A 21,470-nucleotide genomic window follows, 5' to 3' on the forward strand; every position below is an offset into this window, starting at 1 on the left:
GGCGTACATTTTTGCTCCCCAACTTGCACATTAAGTTTATATCTATTGAAACAGTTGTACATTTTATTTCCAAATTGTATATTTAAATATTGCTCGTGTAGTATTCAATTATTATTTTATGTATATTGTTTCCTATTATTTATATTGTTTCCTATTATTTAATGTATACTGTATGTGTGTCTGATATTTTGCTGCTGCAACACCGTTATTTCCCATTTTTTTGGGATCAATTAAAATCTATCTATCTATCTATCTATCTATCTATCTATCTATCTATCTATCTATCTATCTATCTATCTATCTATTTATTTATTTTCAGGACTCATGCACCTTCTGGTCACACTCCCAGACCATGTGCAGGAAAGTTCCAGTTTGTTCCAAAAGGAGATCTTTTAAACCATAAATATCTTGTACCAAATCTGCCACTGCTTCATCGGCTACTTCTAGCTGCACATGCACCATTTGTGTCATGTTGAACAGTGGTGGAATGCAAGTAAGTGCATTTACTCAAATGTATAATAATAGTAAATAATACATGCCACTTTCCACTTTTACTCCGCTACATTTCAGAGAAAAATATTGTACTTTTTACTCCACTACATACATCTGACAGCTTTAGTTACTTTACTTTAACTGTTTGGATCCTTTACACTTTCTAAAATGGGAGGATTCATCTGCATGGAGTACTTTTAATATGATGATACTTACATACTTCTACTTAATTCACATTTTTACTTTTTACAGTGTGGTATTAGTACTTTGACTTAAGTCAGAGATCTTCAACAGGTGGTCTGGGACCCCTAGGGGGTCCTTTGAGTTGCTGCAGGGGGGCCTCCAAATTATAAGATAGTTAAAAAAAAAAAAGTTTTACATTGATGATAGGCTTACTGGCCTATAGGTAGATAGCCATAAGGTAGCCATCCACAGATACACAGATCGAGGATTCCCTGTGCCACATTCTAACATTAAAACATGATGTGTAAATATGAATGTTAACGATTATTATTTTAATAGCTTAGTATCGTATGCCCCATAAAAAGGTATGTGTAAAGGCCTTAGGCCGCTCCTTGCTCCATCTCAACAGAGGGGCCCTTTAACAAACGTTAAGACCCCTGACAATAAGTATAGGATCTGAATACTTCTTCCACCATTGCTGTTGATCAAACATGAATGAGATCCTGTCCATGTGCTGTCACGGTGCATGCCTGGCATCCCCCTTTCTCTCCACTAGAGCGCGCATTAGGACCCTGCCGCGTCGACCGGAGTGGATCATGTCAGAAGAGGAATGTTCGTACAATGAGGGTCTGTGTATTGTAGTTCCGCTATTGCCTCGGTGCACCACACGGACAAACGATTGTCAATGGACTATTTGAGACGGATCTCAATCGGTTTAATGCAACGGCTCCCTGCGTTTCGGCTGCGTGCTTTTTGACTCGTAATTTGCAACAAGATCCTTCTTATCCGGATGGAAAGCGAAAGACGGAGAGAAAGGACTACACAAAAAAAAAAAAAAAAAAAATCCAAACCAAAATGCCGTGAGTGTTGAAGTTTAGGGGCTTTTGTGTGTTGGTAGATTCTCCTGTTTTGGCGACCAATCGCTCACTTTAAACGTCTAGTTATTCTTACTCTTTTCTGACTATTTAATAAGTGTGGCACATTCGCGATAAAGTGAGATGACATGGTAGCTTAATAGCAGCCATCGATGGAACTGAAGTTGTGCGTGCTAAGGTTTTGAATCATCCGAGGGCTTCTTATTGAATGTAATGTATCCGTGAGCAGAGGTCCAGTCGTTAAGCAAGAGTGGATTCATTCCAGCTGTCCACGAGCCTTTCATGTGTGTAAATCATATCAGTTTTTAATTCTAAGCTGACACAGTATAACTCTCGGGAGGAAGAAATCACTAATACAAATCTGCAACATTGGGACTTTTTTTTTTTTTTTTTTTTTATTCCTCTGTGGAACCTAGAATGAGTTTGTACTGACCTGATCTTACTTTCTAGGTAAGTGTCTTTGAATATTTCCCATCACTATAACATTCCCGTCAGTTTGTCGGGATTATTGTGCAATCTTTCAACAAACGGGCAGCCATAGGCAGGTCTCTCGAGTGACTTTGTGCGTGCAGTGGAGTATTTTTTCTTTCCACATGGGATCCTAGCTGAGTCCATACGTCTCGTTGTCTTCCATGCCCGTACTGTGGTCCAATCTAAGCTCAGCGGACCTCGGTGTAAACGGCATGGGAGAGGCGACCCCTGCTCAGTCTGCCGCGGGAGCGTTCGTGCCCATGTTGGGTGTCGGTTTAGGAACTGTGCCCGGCGGGGTCGGCAGCGGGCCGGGGGTGGCCCCATCCAGAGGCTCCGCGGTGCCGCAGCTGCACAACGCCATAGTGGAGCGTCTGCGCGCCCGCATAGAGCTGTGCAGGCGGCACCACAACACCTGCGAGAACCGCTACCAGAGGGGCCAGGCCGAGAGCTCGGACCGGGAGCACGAGAGCACGCTTCACCTGCTCAACATAGTCCACCAAGGGCCCGGGACCCGGAAGGCAAAGGGCAGCCGGGGATCGAATCAGCAACCTCCAGAGTACAGCAGGGCCAACGGGGAGCAGAAGGGCTCAGAGGGCGAGCAGAAGATCAACACGCGCATAGCGGTGAGTTTGGCCCAATTGGTGATGGTGGGGGGGGGGCTGTAATGAATGATCAGCAATTAATAATATTACTAAAGATGATGTGATGATGAGTATGATAATGACGTTAAAGCTTGTGTTAAGAACGACACCATGGTGAATATGATTATCATAGTGATGATGAGGATGATAAGGCTGTTGTTACTTGTAATGATAAGGATTATAAGCTGTTTATTTGTATCAGTTTATCAATAAATTAATCGCCAATCACATGCATGCAACCCATACCAGTAAAAAGCCAGTAATGGGTCGGGTGCAGAACTTTAAACCTGTATGACCTAAGTGACCCGAAATGTCACAGTTGGGATGTCTCCTGCAGGTTTTTTTCTTTTTTTTTGTAATGGCATACTCCTCTTTCAGGTAGAGTTGTGCTTTTATGTTATTCATAATCTCAAAAAGGACAACAACCATCAAAAACCAACAACACTTCCTTGCAATTCATATCAGAGCATTCAACAGTTACAGTTCTGCCCAAACTTACAGGACAACAAAACTCAGACCATGAGAAATTAAAAGCATTATTTCTGCCGGTCAGCTGAGAGCTGTATAGTTTCTGTATTACAATAAGTACTGACTCTTAATGAACAAGCAGTTAAGGCTCTGTCCAACCTTACAGGACAACCAAATCCAGACCAAATGGCACAACAGGCAGGCCTTGTTTTAAAACCAGAGTAATAAACTCTGGGTTCCTGGTTTTGCTGATTAAAGAGGCCCTGCAAGTAGATGGGATGATACAGGATCACAAAGTTTGTTTGCAAAGTGATCCATTCAGAGGAAATTGTTTTGGGGTCATTGGGCCATGGGGATGTTTTGCATTTACCGCAAACCTTGTCAGCATCTGTACCGTGCAGCTGATCCAAACAGATGGATGCAGATGCATTCCGTGGCTTGTTGAACCCATTTCATATGCACCATTATCTCATTTTTGCAGTACAGATACGTCAGTTTCCTTTGTGTCACACCGATTAACAAACCCTCAAGAGGATGCTACCTGTCATTGAATAGAGAGCCTTGCAAAGAACGCAGGGTTGGGAAAGTCGACCGTAAAACACAGCAGGGTTTTCTGTGTGCCTGCTAGTGCTGATAGGACTGACTTCCTGCACGGCATCTGTTAAGGGCACAGCCAGTAAGATGCGAGATTTATTTTGTTGTTTTTCTTTCATTGGGCATGGGGGAGTTCAGCATCTAGACTATGAATGATTTCCCAAGCAGCGTTTCAATATAATGTCAAAAGGGTGAAAGCTTGCAGATGTTCCTGCTCTAGATTTGCCTGAGATGCTGGATGGAAAAATAAACAATGTAATATATTTTTTTTTTTCTTCCAGTAAAGCCATAAAAGGGCAGCGATGATGTTCTGTCAGTTCATTTATTGTCAGCACTAGAAGTGAGCACGGGATAGCCTCTACATGTCACGCAACTGTATTAGCTTAAGCCTGGATGGAGACTTTCACATCCAAGGAAAGTCGATCTTTCCGTGATTTATAGTGCTAATACAAAGAGCCGTTTAGCTTTCCACATATTTAGTTTTCATGCGGAACATGATGAGTCGCAAGACAACAACAACATCATGTATTATACTGACTGTCTAAAAGGGGTCAGGGAACATCATTATCATGTACTGTTTCATTTTTCCTGACGTTGACTCTGGAGTAGCGTGTTCTACATAAAACTGATGAGTGCAGCAAGAGGGCGAGGAGGAAATGAAGTCCTGGCGCACATGTTTATATCAACCCTGGGGTTAATATGTTTTTCACAACTCATGATGATTGGGTGAAGCAGAACAGCAGCCGTTGCACAAATTCTCCCCCCCCGCCAATGCATTTATACAGCATCTTTCCAGCATTAACACTGCAGAGTTCTTTCTGGAATTTGTTGTAGTAAGTAGTAAGTAAGGTGTCAAATAACTCTCGCAACCAAATACTGAAAAATTAGAGCTGCAAAGATTAAAAAAAGAATTGATTAGTTGTCCGCTATTCGATTAATCATCAACTATTTTGATAATCGATTGTTCGGTTGGAGTTTATTTTTTATGAAAAAATTCTGGGATTCCAGCTTCTTTAATGTGAATATTTTTCACTCCTTTGTGTTAATAAACGGAATATTTTTGAGTTGCGGACAAAACAAGACATTTAAGACATTTTATAGAACAAACAACTAATCGATTAATCAAGAAAATAATCGTACATATATATTTTTTTATAATCCGAGAGTACAACTTGTGTTTCAAGTATGTCATGGGCAGGGGCGGCTTAAGGTGGTCAGGGGCCCCTAGGCTGCTCTTTATGTGAGCCCCCTTAATCATTGCACTTTACTGGAAAAATTTATTTAGACACACACACACACACACACACACACACACACACACACACACGCACCAATTACCACCACACCACATAGGTAAAATAAGAAAACTACATCATAAAACTAACATTAAGAGAGATGTAAGTGGAAAGAATACCAGATATTAACCTCTGCCACCACAGCACCAAAACATTTACAATGGAAATGTAACTAAACAGCAAAGCAGCAGAATTCCCTGGATTCACAGTTCAACAGCAAGCTGGTAATCACTTTTATCTTTATAAACCAACAGGTACAGCATCTGCATCAGTGCAGAATACCCAGCTTTACTCAGGCAAAATCACAACATCACTACCAGTGGTGGAAGAAGTATTCAGATCTTTTTACTTAAGTAAAAGTACTAATACCATACTGTCCTGCATTGAAAATGTTACTTAAGTAAAAGTATTTAAGTATCATCAGGAAAATGTACTTGAAATATTAAAAGTGAAAGTACTGAATGTCGAAAAATCCTCATTTTTTTAAACAAACCAAACAAATTTATTGTCAATCAACTAGTGTTTAATGGTCTCATCATCTCAGCTGACTTGTAGCCGTTATATTGTCGGCTAGTTTACTTTAGAATCAAACATCATGTGTTCTGTGTGCAGTAATCTTAATGTGTAAAGTAACTAGTAACTAAAGTAACTAGTAACTAAAGCTGTAACAGATGAATGTAGTGGAGTAAAAAGTATTAGGTTTATCTCTGAAATGTAGCGGAGTAGAAGTAGGAAGTGGCATGAAAAGACTAGTAAAGTACAAGTACTTCAACATTTGGACTCAAGTACAGTACTAGAGTACATGTAGCCTACTTAGGTACATTCCACCACTGATCATTAATGAGACACAAACCACTGTGCAATACACTAAACTGTGAATCAAATAAAAATAATAAAAACAGCAGCAGCAGCACATAACAATGTTATTAACAACAATAATGAAACAGCAGCACAACATGTAGGCTACATATTGTTGCATAATCATCACGCCTTTAGAATTGTTTTTAGAATTCACATGCAGGATCCGAGCTATAGGTAGCAGCAGGGACGGACTGGGACCAAAAATTGGCCCTGGCATTTTGGCCCAGACCGGCACACCACAGAAGATCACAAATACCCCCCATCTTTGCTCTCCCCTGAATATGTAGAGCAACTCCTACTCCTTAAAAATACTAACGCCATGTAATGAGTAAGCAAGAATCAGTGAGAGTTGAGATATTAAATACTTCAAAAAAGTGCCGTTTATTAATACAATAAAACGGTATACTCCTCATGAATCATAAAACAAGCTATATATATATATATATATATATATTTTCATGACTGAAGAGGCCCTGTGCTTTAATTTGAAGAGGTCTATCATGAGTTTTTGTCTGCCAATGCAGATAGAAAAGCTACAATTCTCATTAAGAAAGTGTGCATAATGTGCAACATTTATCTAGGCTACTTTAAGGACACAAATGCACAAGCACAAGTTTAAAGTTTGATGAACCTTAAGGTGGTGTTTTGCTTATTATTACGATGTAGGCTACTTTGTTGAATGAAAGGCAGGCTAATATAGCCTATTAATAATAAAACGGTGAGAAAATGATCAGTCAACACTCAGATACCCGCGCACTTAGCCAAACTAATGCAATGATACAGTATAGCATGCCTATTTCTTTTATTGTTGTAGTGTTATCATCAACAGTTTGTCCACCACTTTTTTTGGCTCAGTTGTATCAAGGGTTAAGTGTTTTAAGGGGAGTTGTGTTTACCGCAGGTTGTAGCCCCACTCCCTCATCTCTGTCCCTCTCCTCCTGAGTCTCCTCCTCACTGTACATGTCACTGTAGCCGACACTAGCACCGCTATCGTCTGCCACGGGAGCTGATGGAGGTCCTGCTACTGGCGAAAACTTGTCTGTCCATTTGACACATTTGGCAGCTTTTCTTTTTCTCACGCAGCTTCTCTGCACCTCCTTTGCGTTTCTTCTCCATGATCTCTATCACTGTTCTAGCCTGGCAGATGCACACACGAAACTGCATGCAGGCAGAAATCCCAAAGAGGGAGCTGTTTAAAGATATGTTGTCCTCTTCATTGTCTTGGTTAACGCTATCCTTACCTCGCGCCACTTCACAGCTGCTACTGTAGCGGCATGTTCATCGCTTTGGACTGTTGTTCATCATGTCTGTATCCCCAACAGTAGTCGTAAAGAAAGTTTGTCATTCTTGCCAGCGTTGCCAAGTACTTATCGGCATCTTTTTTGTTTTATTTGAGCCGCTCGGGTAACTTTGTTTAATTTTCGCGTTTAGACTCGTCTTGCTTCGTCTCTGTTTGAGTTCTCCTGTCACTGTGTGTTTATCTTTCGCGCCGCACACCGTTATGGACTAGTCCATTTCAATGTGAAAGTAGGGGGTGTATGGAAAAAAATAGTCTATGTGATATTTTTGACTAAAGTGTTTTTTGGCCAGCCCAGAGTCAATTGCAAAAAAACAATGGGCCGCCGATCTAGGCGTAACACTTTTATGGGCCGAAAAAAAAAAAAAAGTATAATAATAAATTGTCTGGCCAATCTGGGGCCCCTGCACACGTGAGGCCCCTAGGCTGCAGCCTACGTAGCCTGTGCATTAATCCGCGCCTGGTCATGGGGTGCTGTAGTAGTTGACCATACTACATTCTTCTGAATTAAAAAGTAAGGCTTTTACAATGGCCACATCTGTGCATGTTATTGACTGTTCACATTGGAATTTGCGATGGAAATGTACACCAAGTGAGGGGCAAACAACACAATGGATTATGACTGGCTGGGAGTGCAGAGTGAGCAGCACCTAACAACGGTGCTCATTGAGACCAGATTAACAAAGGATATTCTTTTAGATGAAATTGGAGAAATGGGAAAGAAAAAAGGGATGAGAGCCGACTTTATCCAACCACTCAGAAAATGATTTTCCATAATGCGCGCGAGAACTCATCGAAAGCTTTTGGGTACTCATAGATTCATTCGATTATGTTGTTCCACAACCGGTTTTCCAATCTTTCCCTTCATACGTGTATCAGTAGATTCATTCAGCACAGAAATGGGCTTAGAAAACATTAGCCCTGTATTATAATGTACGGACATTAAGTTTCATCAGATCAGTATTCAGCAACCATCTTACATTGTCTATCAGCGGCACAGATCGAGTACACAAACTAAAGGCTTAACAAACAGTGACAGCCTTGCTGCATGTAGCATGCCATGCATTGTCATGCCCTATTATCATGCCTTTAACAAATGGCTCACTAAGCACCTTCTTGAAAGATGTGCTGGCCATGAAACAGTTTGAAGCACAAGGCCCCCATATAAATGTTTAGAGCCACTGAATACATTTCCTGCACGTGTTTACTTTACGTCAAACAGGCCTTGAAAAAGCAGTAGGCGAGGGATGCCTGGTGATTAACAGTCCTGTGTGCACTGGGAGGATTTTGTTATTTCCCAGTCTTGTTCTAGTGACAGATCTGAGAACTATAGGCCTAGAGCAGCATGCGCTCGCAGAGAAAGTGCTCTGTATGCTGATCTGTTTGCCCACTTGGAACTACCACACGGCAGCAGCTCTTTATAAAAAGCCGGCGTGTGAGGTAGGGCTGCTCGATTATGGAAAGAAATCATAGTCACGATTATTCTGGTCAATATTGAAATCCCGATTATTTAACACGATTACTCACTGACTTTTGGAAAGATGTTGCAATTATTGAATTTAAAAAATAGTGAAACTGTTAAACAAACCAACAGTAAACACACATTGAACTGTGAAATTTCCCTTAATACGTTTCCGGCAGGAGCCAACTTGTAACAGGACCTTTTGCCCCTTCAGAACACAAGACAAAATAGGAGTTGACTTGCAAAACGTAATGTACAAAAAAATAGTTTTTCTTGATTACTACTGTTGTCGTAATCATTAGGACCCAAAATGGTAATCACGATTAAAATGTGATTAATTGCACAGCCCTAGTGTAAGGGATCTTGGTCATCCTCGCAACGTGCCCAGTTCGAATCTGGCTGAAGAATTTAGTCTTTTGGCGTTTATGAAAAAAAGTCCCTGGTACCTGCTAACAGGTACTTTTTTTAGTATCGCCTCCGTCCAGGTTCCAAGCGAGCTGATCCGATACCAAAAGGTGATGTGAAAACCTGCAGACTCCTGATTGGCCAGAGAGAATCGTCACTAATCACTGCGTCATCATTGCTAGCGACAGACGAGGGTGTCCTGAACAAACCTGCCATTTTTAAATAGTTTAGTGTTTTTTTTGCTGCCTCCAGCTTCTTTTGAAACAAAATTTGTCTTCTGGCTGTGGCAACAGCCACATGCCGAGAGTCAAAAACAACACACCTTCGACGTTCTGCGTTACGTCACGGCAGTTTCCTGCGGCGTTGCTGTGACGACCAGCCACGCTCGCCTCAGGCATGAGGCGGTACTAAATCTGCAATGGAAAATGGAGGACGGAGCACCGAGTCGAGCCGAGTAGTGTAGAGTAGAGTCGAGCAGGTACCATGGAATGGAAAAACGCATCCTCCTCTCTCTCCCTATGTGTCCTGTCACTGTCTACTGTGAGCGGATAAAGGTACAATAAAGGCACAATGCCAAAATGTTCTTTAAGCTTAATGTGTTTGGCACAATTGCAGCACCCTGTACAAAAGGTCAAAACTGGCAACTGCGGTCAGTTGTACTTTTGTTGACGGATCAGATGTTTCCGACTTGGGGTTCAGGACCCCCACAAAAGGGTTGCAATATAAATTGGATAGGTTGCAATATTATTAAAGGAGAAATCCGGCGCAAAATGAGCCTAGGGGTTAATAACACATGGGTACAGAGTCGACCGTTCTCTGGGATATGTTTTCATGCTAATCGAATGTGACCAGTTTTAGCGCAAACCGCTAATTAGCTTATAACGCAATACCGTAGCCTACAGTACCTTTTACGTATACACGCAGGCGCCATCTTGGGAAAACAGTCACCATCAGTCAAACAACGAACGCCATGCTTGAGCTATGTTACTGGTTACTGGTTACACAGCGTTCGTTGTTCGACTCATCGTGACTGTTTTCCCAAGATTGTGCAGTGAAAAAAATCTTTTTAATAAACGGTCTGTACACTTAGAAGTTACAAGTTGTCCATGCTTCGGTTTACATGAAGGGACCCTCATTATGCTACTGTGGAAGTGTTGTGCTATTTTGAGCCTTGTTAGTAGTATAAAATAGCGATTTCTTTCTACTATACCAGTGGCCCGAAGACTAGCGCTATAAGCTAATTAGCGGTTTGTGATGAAACTGGTCACATTTGATTAGCATGAAAACACATCCCAGAGAACGGTTGACTCAGTATACATGTGTTATTAACCCCTAGGTTCATTTTGCGCCTCATTTCTCCTTTAACAGGGGAGGAAAGCACACACACACACACACACACACACACACAAAAAAGATGTTTTCTTTTTCAGACTTTGCTCAAATTAAGACTTTTTTTTACCATTTCTTTGATATTTCCCTCTTCCAGACTTTAGAAATGATTAAGATAAAAGAAAGAGGGTCGCCAACCAAAAATGTTGCAAACCACTTCACAATGCCGTTGGCTGCAGATTATGGTCAATCAAGGCAAATGTGCAGAACGTCAATTTCTGCTATGACATTATTTAATTATTCTTTTTAAGCACAACAAATGCATCACTTCTTGTACAGCACTTCACTTTTCATTATGAGAGTATTTCGCTCTCAGTATAATTTTTGTGTGACACCTTTTGTATTTACATTTCAAGTACATTTTGTTACAATTGATTGTGACAATGAAACATAACAACCATACCTCTTAGTTAATTCATCATGGCTGAGGTAACTACCAGCTGACCAGTGGATTGACAGCTTACTCAAATAGCATGGAGAAAAATAGATTCCTTGTACTCTCTGGTGGTCATGTATGATGGATGGTGTGTGTGTGTGTGTGTGTGTGTGTGTGTGTGTGTGTGTGTGTGTGTGTGTGTGTGTGTGTGTGTGTGTGTGTGTGTGTGTGTGTGTGTGTGTGTGTGTGTGTGTGTGTGTGTGTGGGCTGGGGTGTGCACTGTAAGTGCTTCCTGGCATACCCTGTTTGGCTGTTGAACTGCCTGAATCGGAGCTGCCGGTGGTCTGATCTCAGCCTGGCTCGCCTGTGATGTGAAACAATTAGCCCAGGTCCATGGGGGCCACCCACAGTGAAGCCCACAGCTTTACCCAACCCTATGGGTGCAGCACGGATCCATGTTCACATATGCACAGATCCCATCCATGTTGTCATGGGAAGGCTAGAGTTCTTCTTTTTCGGAGTAGCTGGTTCTCCGTTGGTCTGCTGAATGAAGTCGCCTTTAGGGAGGACTGAAATGGCTGCGGCTGCTGTTTATTGACAGCACGACTGCACTGTAAGCCTGATGTGATTAAGCGTGTCTCATTGTATACACTGTAGCTGTGAGATGAGTCGAGCAGCTCACAGTGCTCTGATTAAAAGACATTAAGATAGGCCTCCGTATACTGTAGTAAAGCCATCTGCTAATCTCCTCCTGCTATTAGGGATTAGTGCTCATTCCAAGGTATGGTTTAAACACAGCCACAATCCTATTCTACTTATGCGTAGTGCAGTTCTGAGTGGGGAATATGTATTTTAAATGTCCTCTATTATTTAAATGAAAGTTTTTGTAACAACAAACACCTAAATTTAGACTGTAATAAATGTCACAGTACACTGTTTTCATGATTTCTTCTGATATGCTACTGTGTAGACTGTATATTATGATAGTTGGAAAAGAAATAGAATTAGTTTAGTCAAAAGGGTGTTAAATTGACAATTTACCTAACTAGAGCTGCAACGATTAATCGATTAATCAAATAGTTGTCAACTATTAAATTATTCTCCAACTATTTCAATAATCGATTAAACGGCTTGAGTCATATTCTTATGAAAAAAACAAACATTCTATGATTCCAGCTTGTTAAATGTGAATATTGTTCTAGTTTATTCTCTCCTCTGTGACAGTAGAGTGAATATCTTTGAGTTGTGGACAAAACGAGATCGCCATTTTTCGCCATTTTCTGACATTTTATAGACCCAACAACTAATCCATTATTCCAGAAAATGATCCACAGATTAATCAATAATAAAAAATAATCGTTAGTTGCAGCCCAACACCTAACCAGACCCTAACTGGTTGAGAATATAATACTTCTTTGTACAAATGCTGCAAACTTGTCAGATTGAAAGATTACAGTAATTATATAAATGCTTTATCCCCCATTCGCCCATCGTAGATTTCTTTTAACAAATCTATTTGTAATATGGCTATCAACCCACTGGCATGGGATGTGATTGAAGCTAGGAGTCAGGGGATGACATTTGCTTATTAAACAGTTATTTTAATACTCATTTGCCCATCTATTTCCAGATTAATTTCAACATGTTTCCAAGGGGGATATGACGTCATACATTTCTGTGTTGTGTGTTCTGTTCCGATTGACATGACAGAAACGGTAAGGATTAGCGATTTGCTCAGAGAAACATGGCAGCGGCTTTTTAGCTGATATAGACGTCAGCCAGATTTACTGACTTGTGTAATAAAAATACGGGCCATGTAACATTTTGTTCTGGACATTCCACAGTCATATCCAAGGGGAGTTCATAAATAGTTTTTACACTCTTCTATGCAAGCACAGCTTGTCTTTAAGTCAGGGAGAAGTAGTAGGTTAATATCACACACAAAGCTAATGCTGTGGCTTGTTAGTTTCCAAGAAAGCCCGGCCTCTGGATGACATTTGTTTGGACAGTATGTTGATTCTGACCTAGTTAATAGCTACCGTATCATCTTCTGGTTAAATCGTGCATAAAATGAACGTCTCTATTCCCCGGTAAACATAGATTTATGCACACATGTGTTTGAAACAACTTAGCTACGCATACGTTTTGGGATTTTTTTGCTATGTCCTCGAGGGAGGGTGGGGTACAAGCTTCAACAAGCTTCTCTTTTGGTAGCCAACCCAGACACCCGGTTTTTAAGTAGCACGAGACAAAAGTTCACTGATGACTGACATTTCTCAGAGGAGCTTTATTTTCCAATCCCTTTTGAGTTAATGAAAGCATATACTAAATATATTACAGAGACTTGCGTTTCCAATCTTATAAACTGCAGCTTTTAGTATTATCCAGTCATGATGGCATAAGTCAGGATCTTCAGCACATCATTAGTTCTAGCATGATGATGTCCGAATATGTCAAATTAAATTTTAAGTGGTTGTCCAGAAGATTGTTGTTTTGCTTTTTATTTGGAGGACATCTTTAGTGCTAAGCAGTCATTTTGCCTACCTCCATGGTAGCTGTTGTTGACTACCCAGTTCCAAACAATGTTGTTAATGCCAGAGAATGTGTATCACTTCCTGTGCACTGGTGGGTTTTCCCAGAAAATACCTATGAGGCATTATGTACACTAAAAGCTTTCGTTAGCCGAGTGTAAGTTATATCAGCGAATGATAAGGAACAATGAGATGTCAGATAACTTAAAGGCCTTGTTTAGTGCAAACAAAAATGCACAGGTGTGTTGCTCAGCAACGCAGAGTAAAAGTGGGATTATGAACAGTTTTAGTAATTAATAAAAATGTCCTTATCCTACTCCCTTTTGTGTGAACTGCAACACTTAGTGACCCTTCTGACAAAAGAAATCAATGTAAGTTGATATTATTCATGTAATGGTATTGTCATATTCTTATTGGATAATACATGTAATGTTAGAAAGAAGTGGTGCATTCACTATAATATTCCAAGCAGCAGCAACATGTTAGAAACAGTGCTGTGTGAATCTGGGACATCTCTGTACCTGGCAAGATTTGCATTGCCTTCTCCCGCTGAAATGAGCACACTTTCATTCTTTTTCTGGACTAATTTAGATTTTGTTAACAAGTTCCATGCTACCGAAAAAAGAAAAAAAAACACACGTAGAAAAATCTGAAAACAAAGAAGAAAAGTATGAATCAGGAAAGACAAAAGCTTCCGGAAACCCAGCAGGGCAGTGAGGATGTGTCTCAAATCAAAGGCATTCACGGATCATCTGTTATACAGTATGTCTAATAGTGGGGTCTTAAAAACCCCCTCTTCCTCCTTCCCTCCTCCCACTCCCCCGCTCAACCACCTTTCCACCCATCACACACACACACACACACACACACACACACACACACACACAACTCACCCTGCCGCACACGCCTCATGTTTAATTCAGCAGCCTATGGGAAGGCTGTATCTTTCTTTGAAGAGGGCTGCCGAAATCATGTAGTAGACCCATCTCATCCTCAGTCTTCAAGGGATGGTACAATCTAAGTGAGTACATGCTCTGAGGAACATAGGCCCCTGACAGTCCAGGTGGGCCAGGTCTGCTGCTGGATGAGCTACTGTATATAAAAGCCTGGTCTTCAGGGTAAATTTAGCCTATAGTTGTCCTGGACCTGCTGCCAGTCCCCGGGTTAAAAGCCTTTCCTCCGTAGACATGTGATTGCAGTCCTTGGCGGTGGTCCGCGGCCTCTAGCAGAGCTTGCAAGGTAACAGCTTTACCTTCAGACACAGCGTTAACATTGTAGAAAATACATGATCAGCATCAACCTTGCAACATCTCCTCCCTGGTGGTGCAGCTTCTGTTTGTTTTTGTGTCCACTCTGCTGATTTACACCCCGTGCAGTTATAAATCTCAGGTCACGTTTTTGTGTTTGCCATTGTTTATTCTCACATGATAAAAAACAAACAAGTATAATGTGAAGTATCTGCTGCTGAAACAATCAATCGATTAATCACCGCTAGAAAAAATTCATCTACACCAATTTTGATAATTGTTTAAGTCATTTGTCAAGCAGAAGCACCAAGGATTTGTTAGTTTCATCTTCTTAAATGTGTGAATTTGCTGCTATTGTATAACAATGTTATTGTAGTCTTGCCAGACCTTCCTTCACAGCGTGGATGATCTGGCTAGTCCACACAGCATTCTGGGATGGGAGAAAAACGTGCTCTGGTATATTTGCACTTCTTTAAACCAATCATAATTGCCTTGGGTGGGGCTAAGCGCCGGACGGAGCCTGGGTGCCTCTGCAAAATAGCATCGGAAGGAACTTGTTGTGGCGGAAACTGTGCTCGTTCAAAAGTAGTTTTAGTCGTGCAACAGGAAACTCAGATCCGGCGGCCCCTAAACAATCCCTAAAATGTAACGTCGTAGATATAGACTAATGTTATTGTAAATGGAATATTTTGTGGTCTTGGATTGTTGGTTGGAACAACAATTTGTTTCTCTTAGAAACTGTAATGGGCATTTTTAAGTACTGACATTTTGTACTGAAAAATGAATAATTGAATATAAATCTACAGAGTAGTCAATAAGAAAATACTAATAAGTTAGTTGGAGCCTTACACGTGTCAATATATGTATCTAATGCTCGAACCTGCAAACTGACAAGTTCCCCTAATGTGAAAATGAGTTCAAAAAAAGCTGCACAATTGTTTGAATTTCCTTGCTGATCCTCCGACTGCAAATTAGACTGTGCAATAGACTCTTGAGAATATGCGTGGATACTTGTTTCATGTTTTGAATATGAATTACCCCACTATTTCATCCAAGTGAACATTTCTCTGGATTGAAATACCTCCATTCCCAAGGGGTTTGGATTAGAGAGTCCCCACTGTATCCCTTTGTTGCTGATTTGTGCTTTCAGCATGCTTCCCGTTATTGCCAGCACTTTGTTAGAATATCGAGCATTATGTGGACCTCAAGACACAAAAAAAATAAATCTCATCTGTGCCACTGAAGTCAATGGGGAATTTTAGGACGACCAATATATTAGTGCTCCATCGTTGCTATTAAATCCATTTGACAAAGGAAACATGTTTTATTTTTTCATGGCTTTTCATCATCTAGAATTTAGACATAAAAATATAGGAGAAGCTTGGGGCAATCACTTAGCAAGAAAGGGCCATGTTTATGTCTGTATCTTCAGAGGGGCCTTGTAGAGGTAACCATTCATGCCTGATGTGATTTGAAGAGAGCCTCTTTGAGGTTTGTCAGGTTTTTCCTGCTTGACTTAATTGAAGAGAGGGGCAGGATTGTGTGCAGAGGAGGAAGGGGGGGGGGGGGGGTGGGGTGGAGGGTAGTGCCTTGGAGTGTCTTTCCACAAGTGCTTTGCTACCCAGTGCTGAAACTGGAACCCTGTGGGAACCAGCATGTTCAGGTGTATCTTATGTGCAGTGCGTGGAGGGTGAATTGAGGGGACAAATTGCATGCAAAAGGAAGCACAAGCAGTATGTTGCTGCCTTGTTCACGACAAAGCCTAGAAAATAGACACCCAGTGTTAATGTTTTCTGTTCAATTTTTGCATTCATATTGTGCACCAATTTGATAATGAATGGAGGTTCTGACAGTTGTGTTATGCTTGGATAAACAGGCGCTTATCTAGCTAACGGTTCTCCCACTCATCTGATAATCAGCCACCTGATATGTCAGTTTCCTGGACTTGTAGCTGCAGTTGTAAACAGATCTGATTATCACAGTTGCCACTGGGGAACTGGGTGTGGATGTCCACTTATGCGTTACCATGTTGACATAATTTCCTCACCTTGCTGTTATTCTTTACTCCAGCCTGGCTTTATAGGTTCACAACAAGATTTATGTATCGGACAAAACCATTCGAAAGCTCATCTGCTGGGGAACAATTGGGTTCAGAGCTAAGCAGCTTTCTTTGTAGGACTTCAAACAGCCTATTCTCCCCAGGGTCATTACCCTGCTCAGGAAATGAGAAAGTGGGCTCCTGATGTCACTGGCAAGACCCTTGCACAGAATTCCGGGTTAAAGTGGGAGAGGAGGGGGGGGCATGCTAGATCAGAGTTCAGACATGTTTACATTACAGCTCAGGATATTTCTCAGAGCCCGGCCAAGCTGCTGAAGTTCCCAGGCTCCAGAGTTGCGGAGTGCTGAAAAGAGGCACAAGCATTCACTTTTTCTTCTCTTCTCTCCCTCCCGCTCCTGTGCTATGTGGTCTAAGTCACAGTTCAGCCTCATTTGCATAGTGATAATGTTCTGTTCTTTGCTATAGTTGTCCTTTGGGGAATATTGTAGATGTAAAATATATGGAAGGTGAAAGTCACAAACGCAGTGTCTGAAATGTGGTTGCTCACATTTAAAAAAAAAATTCGACAGGAACTAATAGCAAATTCCGCTCAAGTTTACATTGTTACAGTTTTTGTTTTTACAGTCTCTAGTCCTTGACATCTCCTTTTCTTCATCTTCTTCTCCTCTGAAGAAAACATGTTTAATATGCATACCCCTGTCTCTGTCTCAGCAGTGACAATAACAAAATGTGGTAAAATGCACAAAGTGAACACTGTCCTGTCTTCTAAGCATTTAAATCGGATTCAAAACAACAGACTGAGCTTATGTTGGAGTTTTATCAAATATCAGGCCGGACCACAGAAAATAAATATGGTTTAATTGTTGTTTTTCTTTTTAGACAGCTGTGCTACTACAGGGTCTTCTTTCCCTGCTGATTCTGCCAAGCCCGTTCCCTTGGCTGTGGTTTCGTTAGATAGGTAGGGACAGTGGGAATCTCGTTCATCCATTCATGCGCGTCACTAATTAGATGACGAGGCATTTGGCTACCTTAAGAGAGTCTAGGAGCATCACGGATGGCACTCCTCCCTCACCCCTGCCAGTCCATTTAGCAGTATCATTAATTTGTGGAGAATTTAAAGGATTTTCCAATTTTTTTTAACATCTTGGATTTTATTTTCATAGTTTTTGGGGAATTGTTAGGCCTTTATTTTCACAGGACAGATGAAGACATGAAAGGGAGGGGGAATGACATGCAGCAAAGGGCCGCAGGTCGGAGTTGAACCCACGGCTGCTGCGTCGAGGAGTAAACCTCTATATATGGGCGTCCGCTCTACCAACTGGGCTAACCCAGCCACTCTATTGTTGGTTTTGATAATATTGTACCCACCAAGATAATTGCTGTTATTTGGGAAGGTGATGACATTGCTAAAAAGGATTCAGACTAAGAATGAGTGTTCAGACCATCAGACTTCAGGTTAGCCAAATTATTTGGAGGAGAAACAAAACTTTTCACTGTGATCTACCGTACTTGCCTTAGTTGTGTACACAGTTTTCCAGTGCAACAAGGGATTAGGAACTCTAGGGGTGTGCTATAACCTTTGGCTCTACCTCCAAATAAATTGTCATTTAATCTGGCTTAACTTTAAGCTCTCTGATCATTTGACCGCTCATTTTTTGCCCCTTCAGACTTGGTTGTTGCGATGATCCCAGATGAGTACAATAATATTCTAACCAATTTGTTGCAAGAAATTTGTAATAAACTGGAATTTTCTCATAGTAGTAGCAATGTTAGAGGCTTCCCCATCCTTCTGAGTGTAGAGAGCTCAGGGAACAACTAAATCCTTGTCATTTCTGAGCGTGACCATGGTCAGCAAGTAAATATCAATCACAATATTCTGGCGATCAACTGCTTATAAAACATAGGCATTTCTGCTATATCCGCCTTCAAAATCCCACAGCTGTCAAATCCGAATTCAAACATTTCAGAGTGCTAGACCAGGCTGTCTGGAGCATCAGATCTGGGTCTAGAGGAGGAACATAGATGCTCTTGTTTCTCGCCTTTGGCTCTGCCAATAAGGCTGAGAAGTGGCAGCTGGAATGTTTGTGTTAGTGCTGTGCTGTGGTGAGGTGTCACGGTGCTGAGCAATGCTCCGGCGCCTGCTCTCTCTCCACCCTACCTACAGGCACACAGACACTGCTGTTGAATCTCCAGCACACAGGAGGTGAAACCAGGGGATGGTCTCTGGGCTTTACCTGCCCTGTCCAATCATCTACAGTCTGGCTTTAACAGCAGGCAGGCCTACAGTGGCAGGGCTTCTGCATGGTGTGGGGGTTATAGCAGACTAATTTCAGCCTGTACTGATTATGGCATGTATTTGAACGCTAATGCTTACTAATTTTTAGACAAAGTCCTTACCTGCAGATGTCCTAGTGCAGGATTTTGACTGGCCAACAACAGCAGTTCCTCTAATTCATATGAGGCCAACAGCTGATTCTAAAGTGGAATGAAACGTGCATAATGTTTCACAATCTAAACGTTATGTGCTCTTTGCATGACAAGTGAGAGAAATCTGTTTTCCCACCGTGAAAGGATTACATGAAGGGGTAATGAGCGGGAACATGGAGTCTCGCACTGAAATCGTGTAGCAGACAGGAACGGAGTCTTGCCTGGATAATGGATGGAAGGACATAGTATTTGCCTTCAACTTCTGAGTCTTAGTTAAAGTTTGTCCTTAATGTCAGCCAGTTTGTTTAAGTTGTGTAAACATAACTGCAATATTCATCTTGACTTCCTGTTGTGATTTGCCTAACATTTATGGCGGCTTTGATTAGTTTAAGTATCAGATACATATACACAGTGGTGTTGTGCTGACTTACATGTAGAGTGGTTTCTGTGGTTATTAAGTGTATTTTAATCTTACAGAGAAAAGAAAAGAACATATTAATAAAGGGAAGTTCAGGAAGGCGATTCCTATCTCTGTAAGGGCTTTCATTTTCAACCTCTTCCTCTCTTTGAAAGACCTCTGCACGCTCTCACGGTAGTAAAGAAATGGTTCCTAATTCTCTTAAATTGTTGTTTTTGCCCCTTTACGTTTTCTTATCTCATTTTTTCCGTTCTCAGATAGTACAAAGTATGTTGAATCCATCTGGTAAAGCCAGGTGGTGAATGTTGCCTTAACAAGATGAGAATGAGTCTTAAAGCAATTAAGGAGGTGAATCCTATAAGTATATAGCGGGGTTGTGGAATAAGTCCAAATGGGACACAATGTCTTAAGTAAGCATTTAGAATATCGCACCATAATGTTGCAAAGTTGGGGCAAAACCAGATCACATGTGTAATCTACTGGTTGGCCTTTAAAGGGTAATTTCAGTATTTTTCAACCTGCACCCTATTTTTCCCATGCGTTGGTGTCTAAGTGACGAATATGAACAAAAGTCTTTGAAAATGGTCCAGTATTGAGCGAGAACACTGTAACCAGCAGCCGCGAACCTGGCTGCAATGTAATCCTAAAGGGCAAATGTGCATCGTCAATGTACAGTACGTCCAATAAAAGTGCTGTTTTTTTTCCACTGACAGGCTCAGATTATTATTGTAAGTGTCTGACAACATTATGGAAAGGATCTCTACAGAGATAGAACTTTTTGTTAAAAAGTAATTAAAAATAAATAAATTAAAGTGCTCATTTTCAGGTTCATAATTGTATTTAGAGGTTGCACCAGAATAGGTTTATGTGGTGTAATTTTCAGAAAACACCATATATTTGTTATATTCTCTTTTCACCCTGTGTGTTGAGCTCTCTGTTTTAGCTACAGAGTGAGACATCTCACTTTTGTTCTATCTTTGTTGGGAGTTGCACATACTGTACCTAGGTAAGGACTACTAGCTAGTCAGTTGCAGAGTATGAGGGCGTGCTACGCTAGCAGCTAGGCGAGCATTATAACAAAGTGACCACGTTTGTCTCTGAAGTAAAGGCTGGACTACAATAGAGCTGTTTGGAGCAGTTGGTGAACAGTGTTTTCTGTTGGTGATGGGAAGTCCCTTTGGGGTGGACTTTGGGCTTTTTCACTTTGTAAACCTAAAATGTGCACAAAAAGATATATAACACAATAAAGGAAAGGGAAAAAGCCAAAAAACATAATATGAGCACTTTTTGTTTAACTAGAAACAGCCCAGAAGCCATCTCCAAACTCACCAGACTCCATGTAAATAAACAATACTTTTAGCGTGTATATACAGTAGCCAGCATATATTCACATGTAAATGGGTGAGTTAAGGGTTAATTTCAACCAAACCAGAGTGGTGATTGTTGGAACGGTGAAAAGACAAACCAAGACAGCTTTTGACAGTATTTCTTTTTTGTCAACCTTGAATTACTGTTTATATAAATGGAGTCTGGTGGGTTTGGCGATGGCGATTTTTGGGCTGTTTCATGTTAAACTAAAAGGATCTTACTCTTTAAAGGTCCAATGTGTAGGAATTTCTCCCATCTAGCGTTGAGATCATATACCGCAATCGACTCTCTCACACCACGCAGTTCAAAGTAGGTATTACAGCTTTCTTTTCAATTTCAAGCCAAAAGGAATACTTGGAATTGATGGTGGTGGTAAATATTCATGAAAAAGGACAAGTTTGTGAATGGGCAACACAGATTTTGATAATGAAAAACTAAAAATGTTACACACTGGACCTTTAACAAAAAGGTCGACCTCTGTAGAGATCATTTCCATAATGTTGTCAAACTCTTATAATAATATACTGAGCATGTCAGTGGCAAAACAGTACTTTTTTAGTGGTCATAAATTAACGGTGCGCAACTGCCCATTAATGTCACATCGCTGCTTC

General features: G+C 41.0%; 1 protein-coding gene across 1 annotated transcript in view; it reads left to right on the forward strand.

Moving 5' to 3' along the window:
* Positions 1-1,212: 1,212 nt before the first annotated feature.
* The window catches only part of maml2 (mastermind like transcriptional coactivator 2), a 48,174-nt gene continuing 27,916 nt past the window's right edge, over positions 1,213-21,470 (forward strand). The window contains exon 1 of the mRNA XM_028573926.1: positions 1,213-2,644. Within this exon, the coding sequence (XP_028429727.1) occupies positions 2,183-2,644 (462 nt within the window). The 5' untranslated portion in view covers positions 1,213-2,182. The remainder of the gene's footprint in view (positions 2,645-21,470) is intronic.

Source organism: Perca flavescens, chromosome 3 (genome assembly GCF_004354835.1).
Source record: "Perca flavescens isolate YP-PL-M2 chromosome 3, PFLA_1.0, whole genome shotgun sequence".
Taxonomy (NCBI): domain Eukaryota; kingdom Metazoa; phylum Chordata; class Actinopteri; order Perciformes; family Percidae; genus Perca; species Perca flavescens.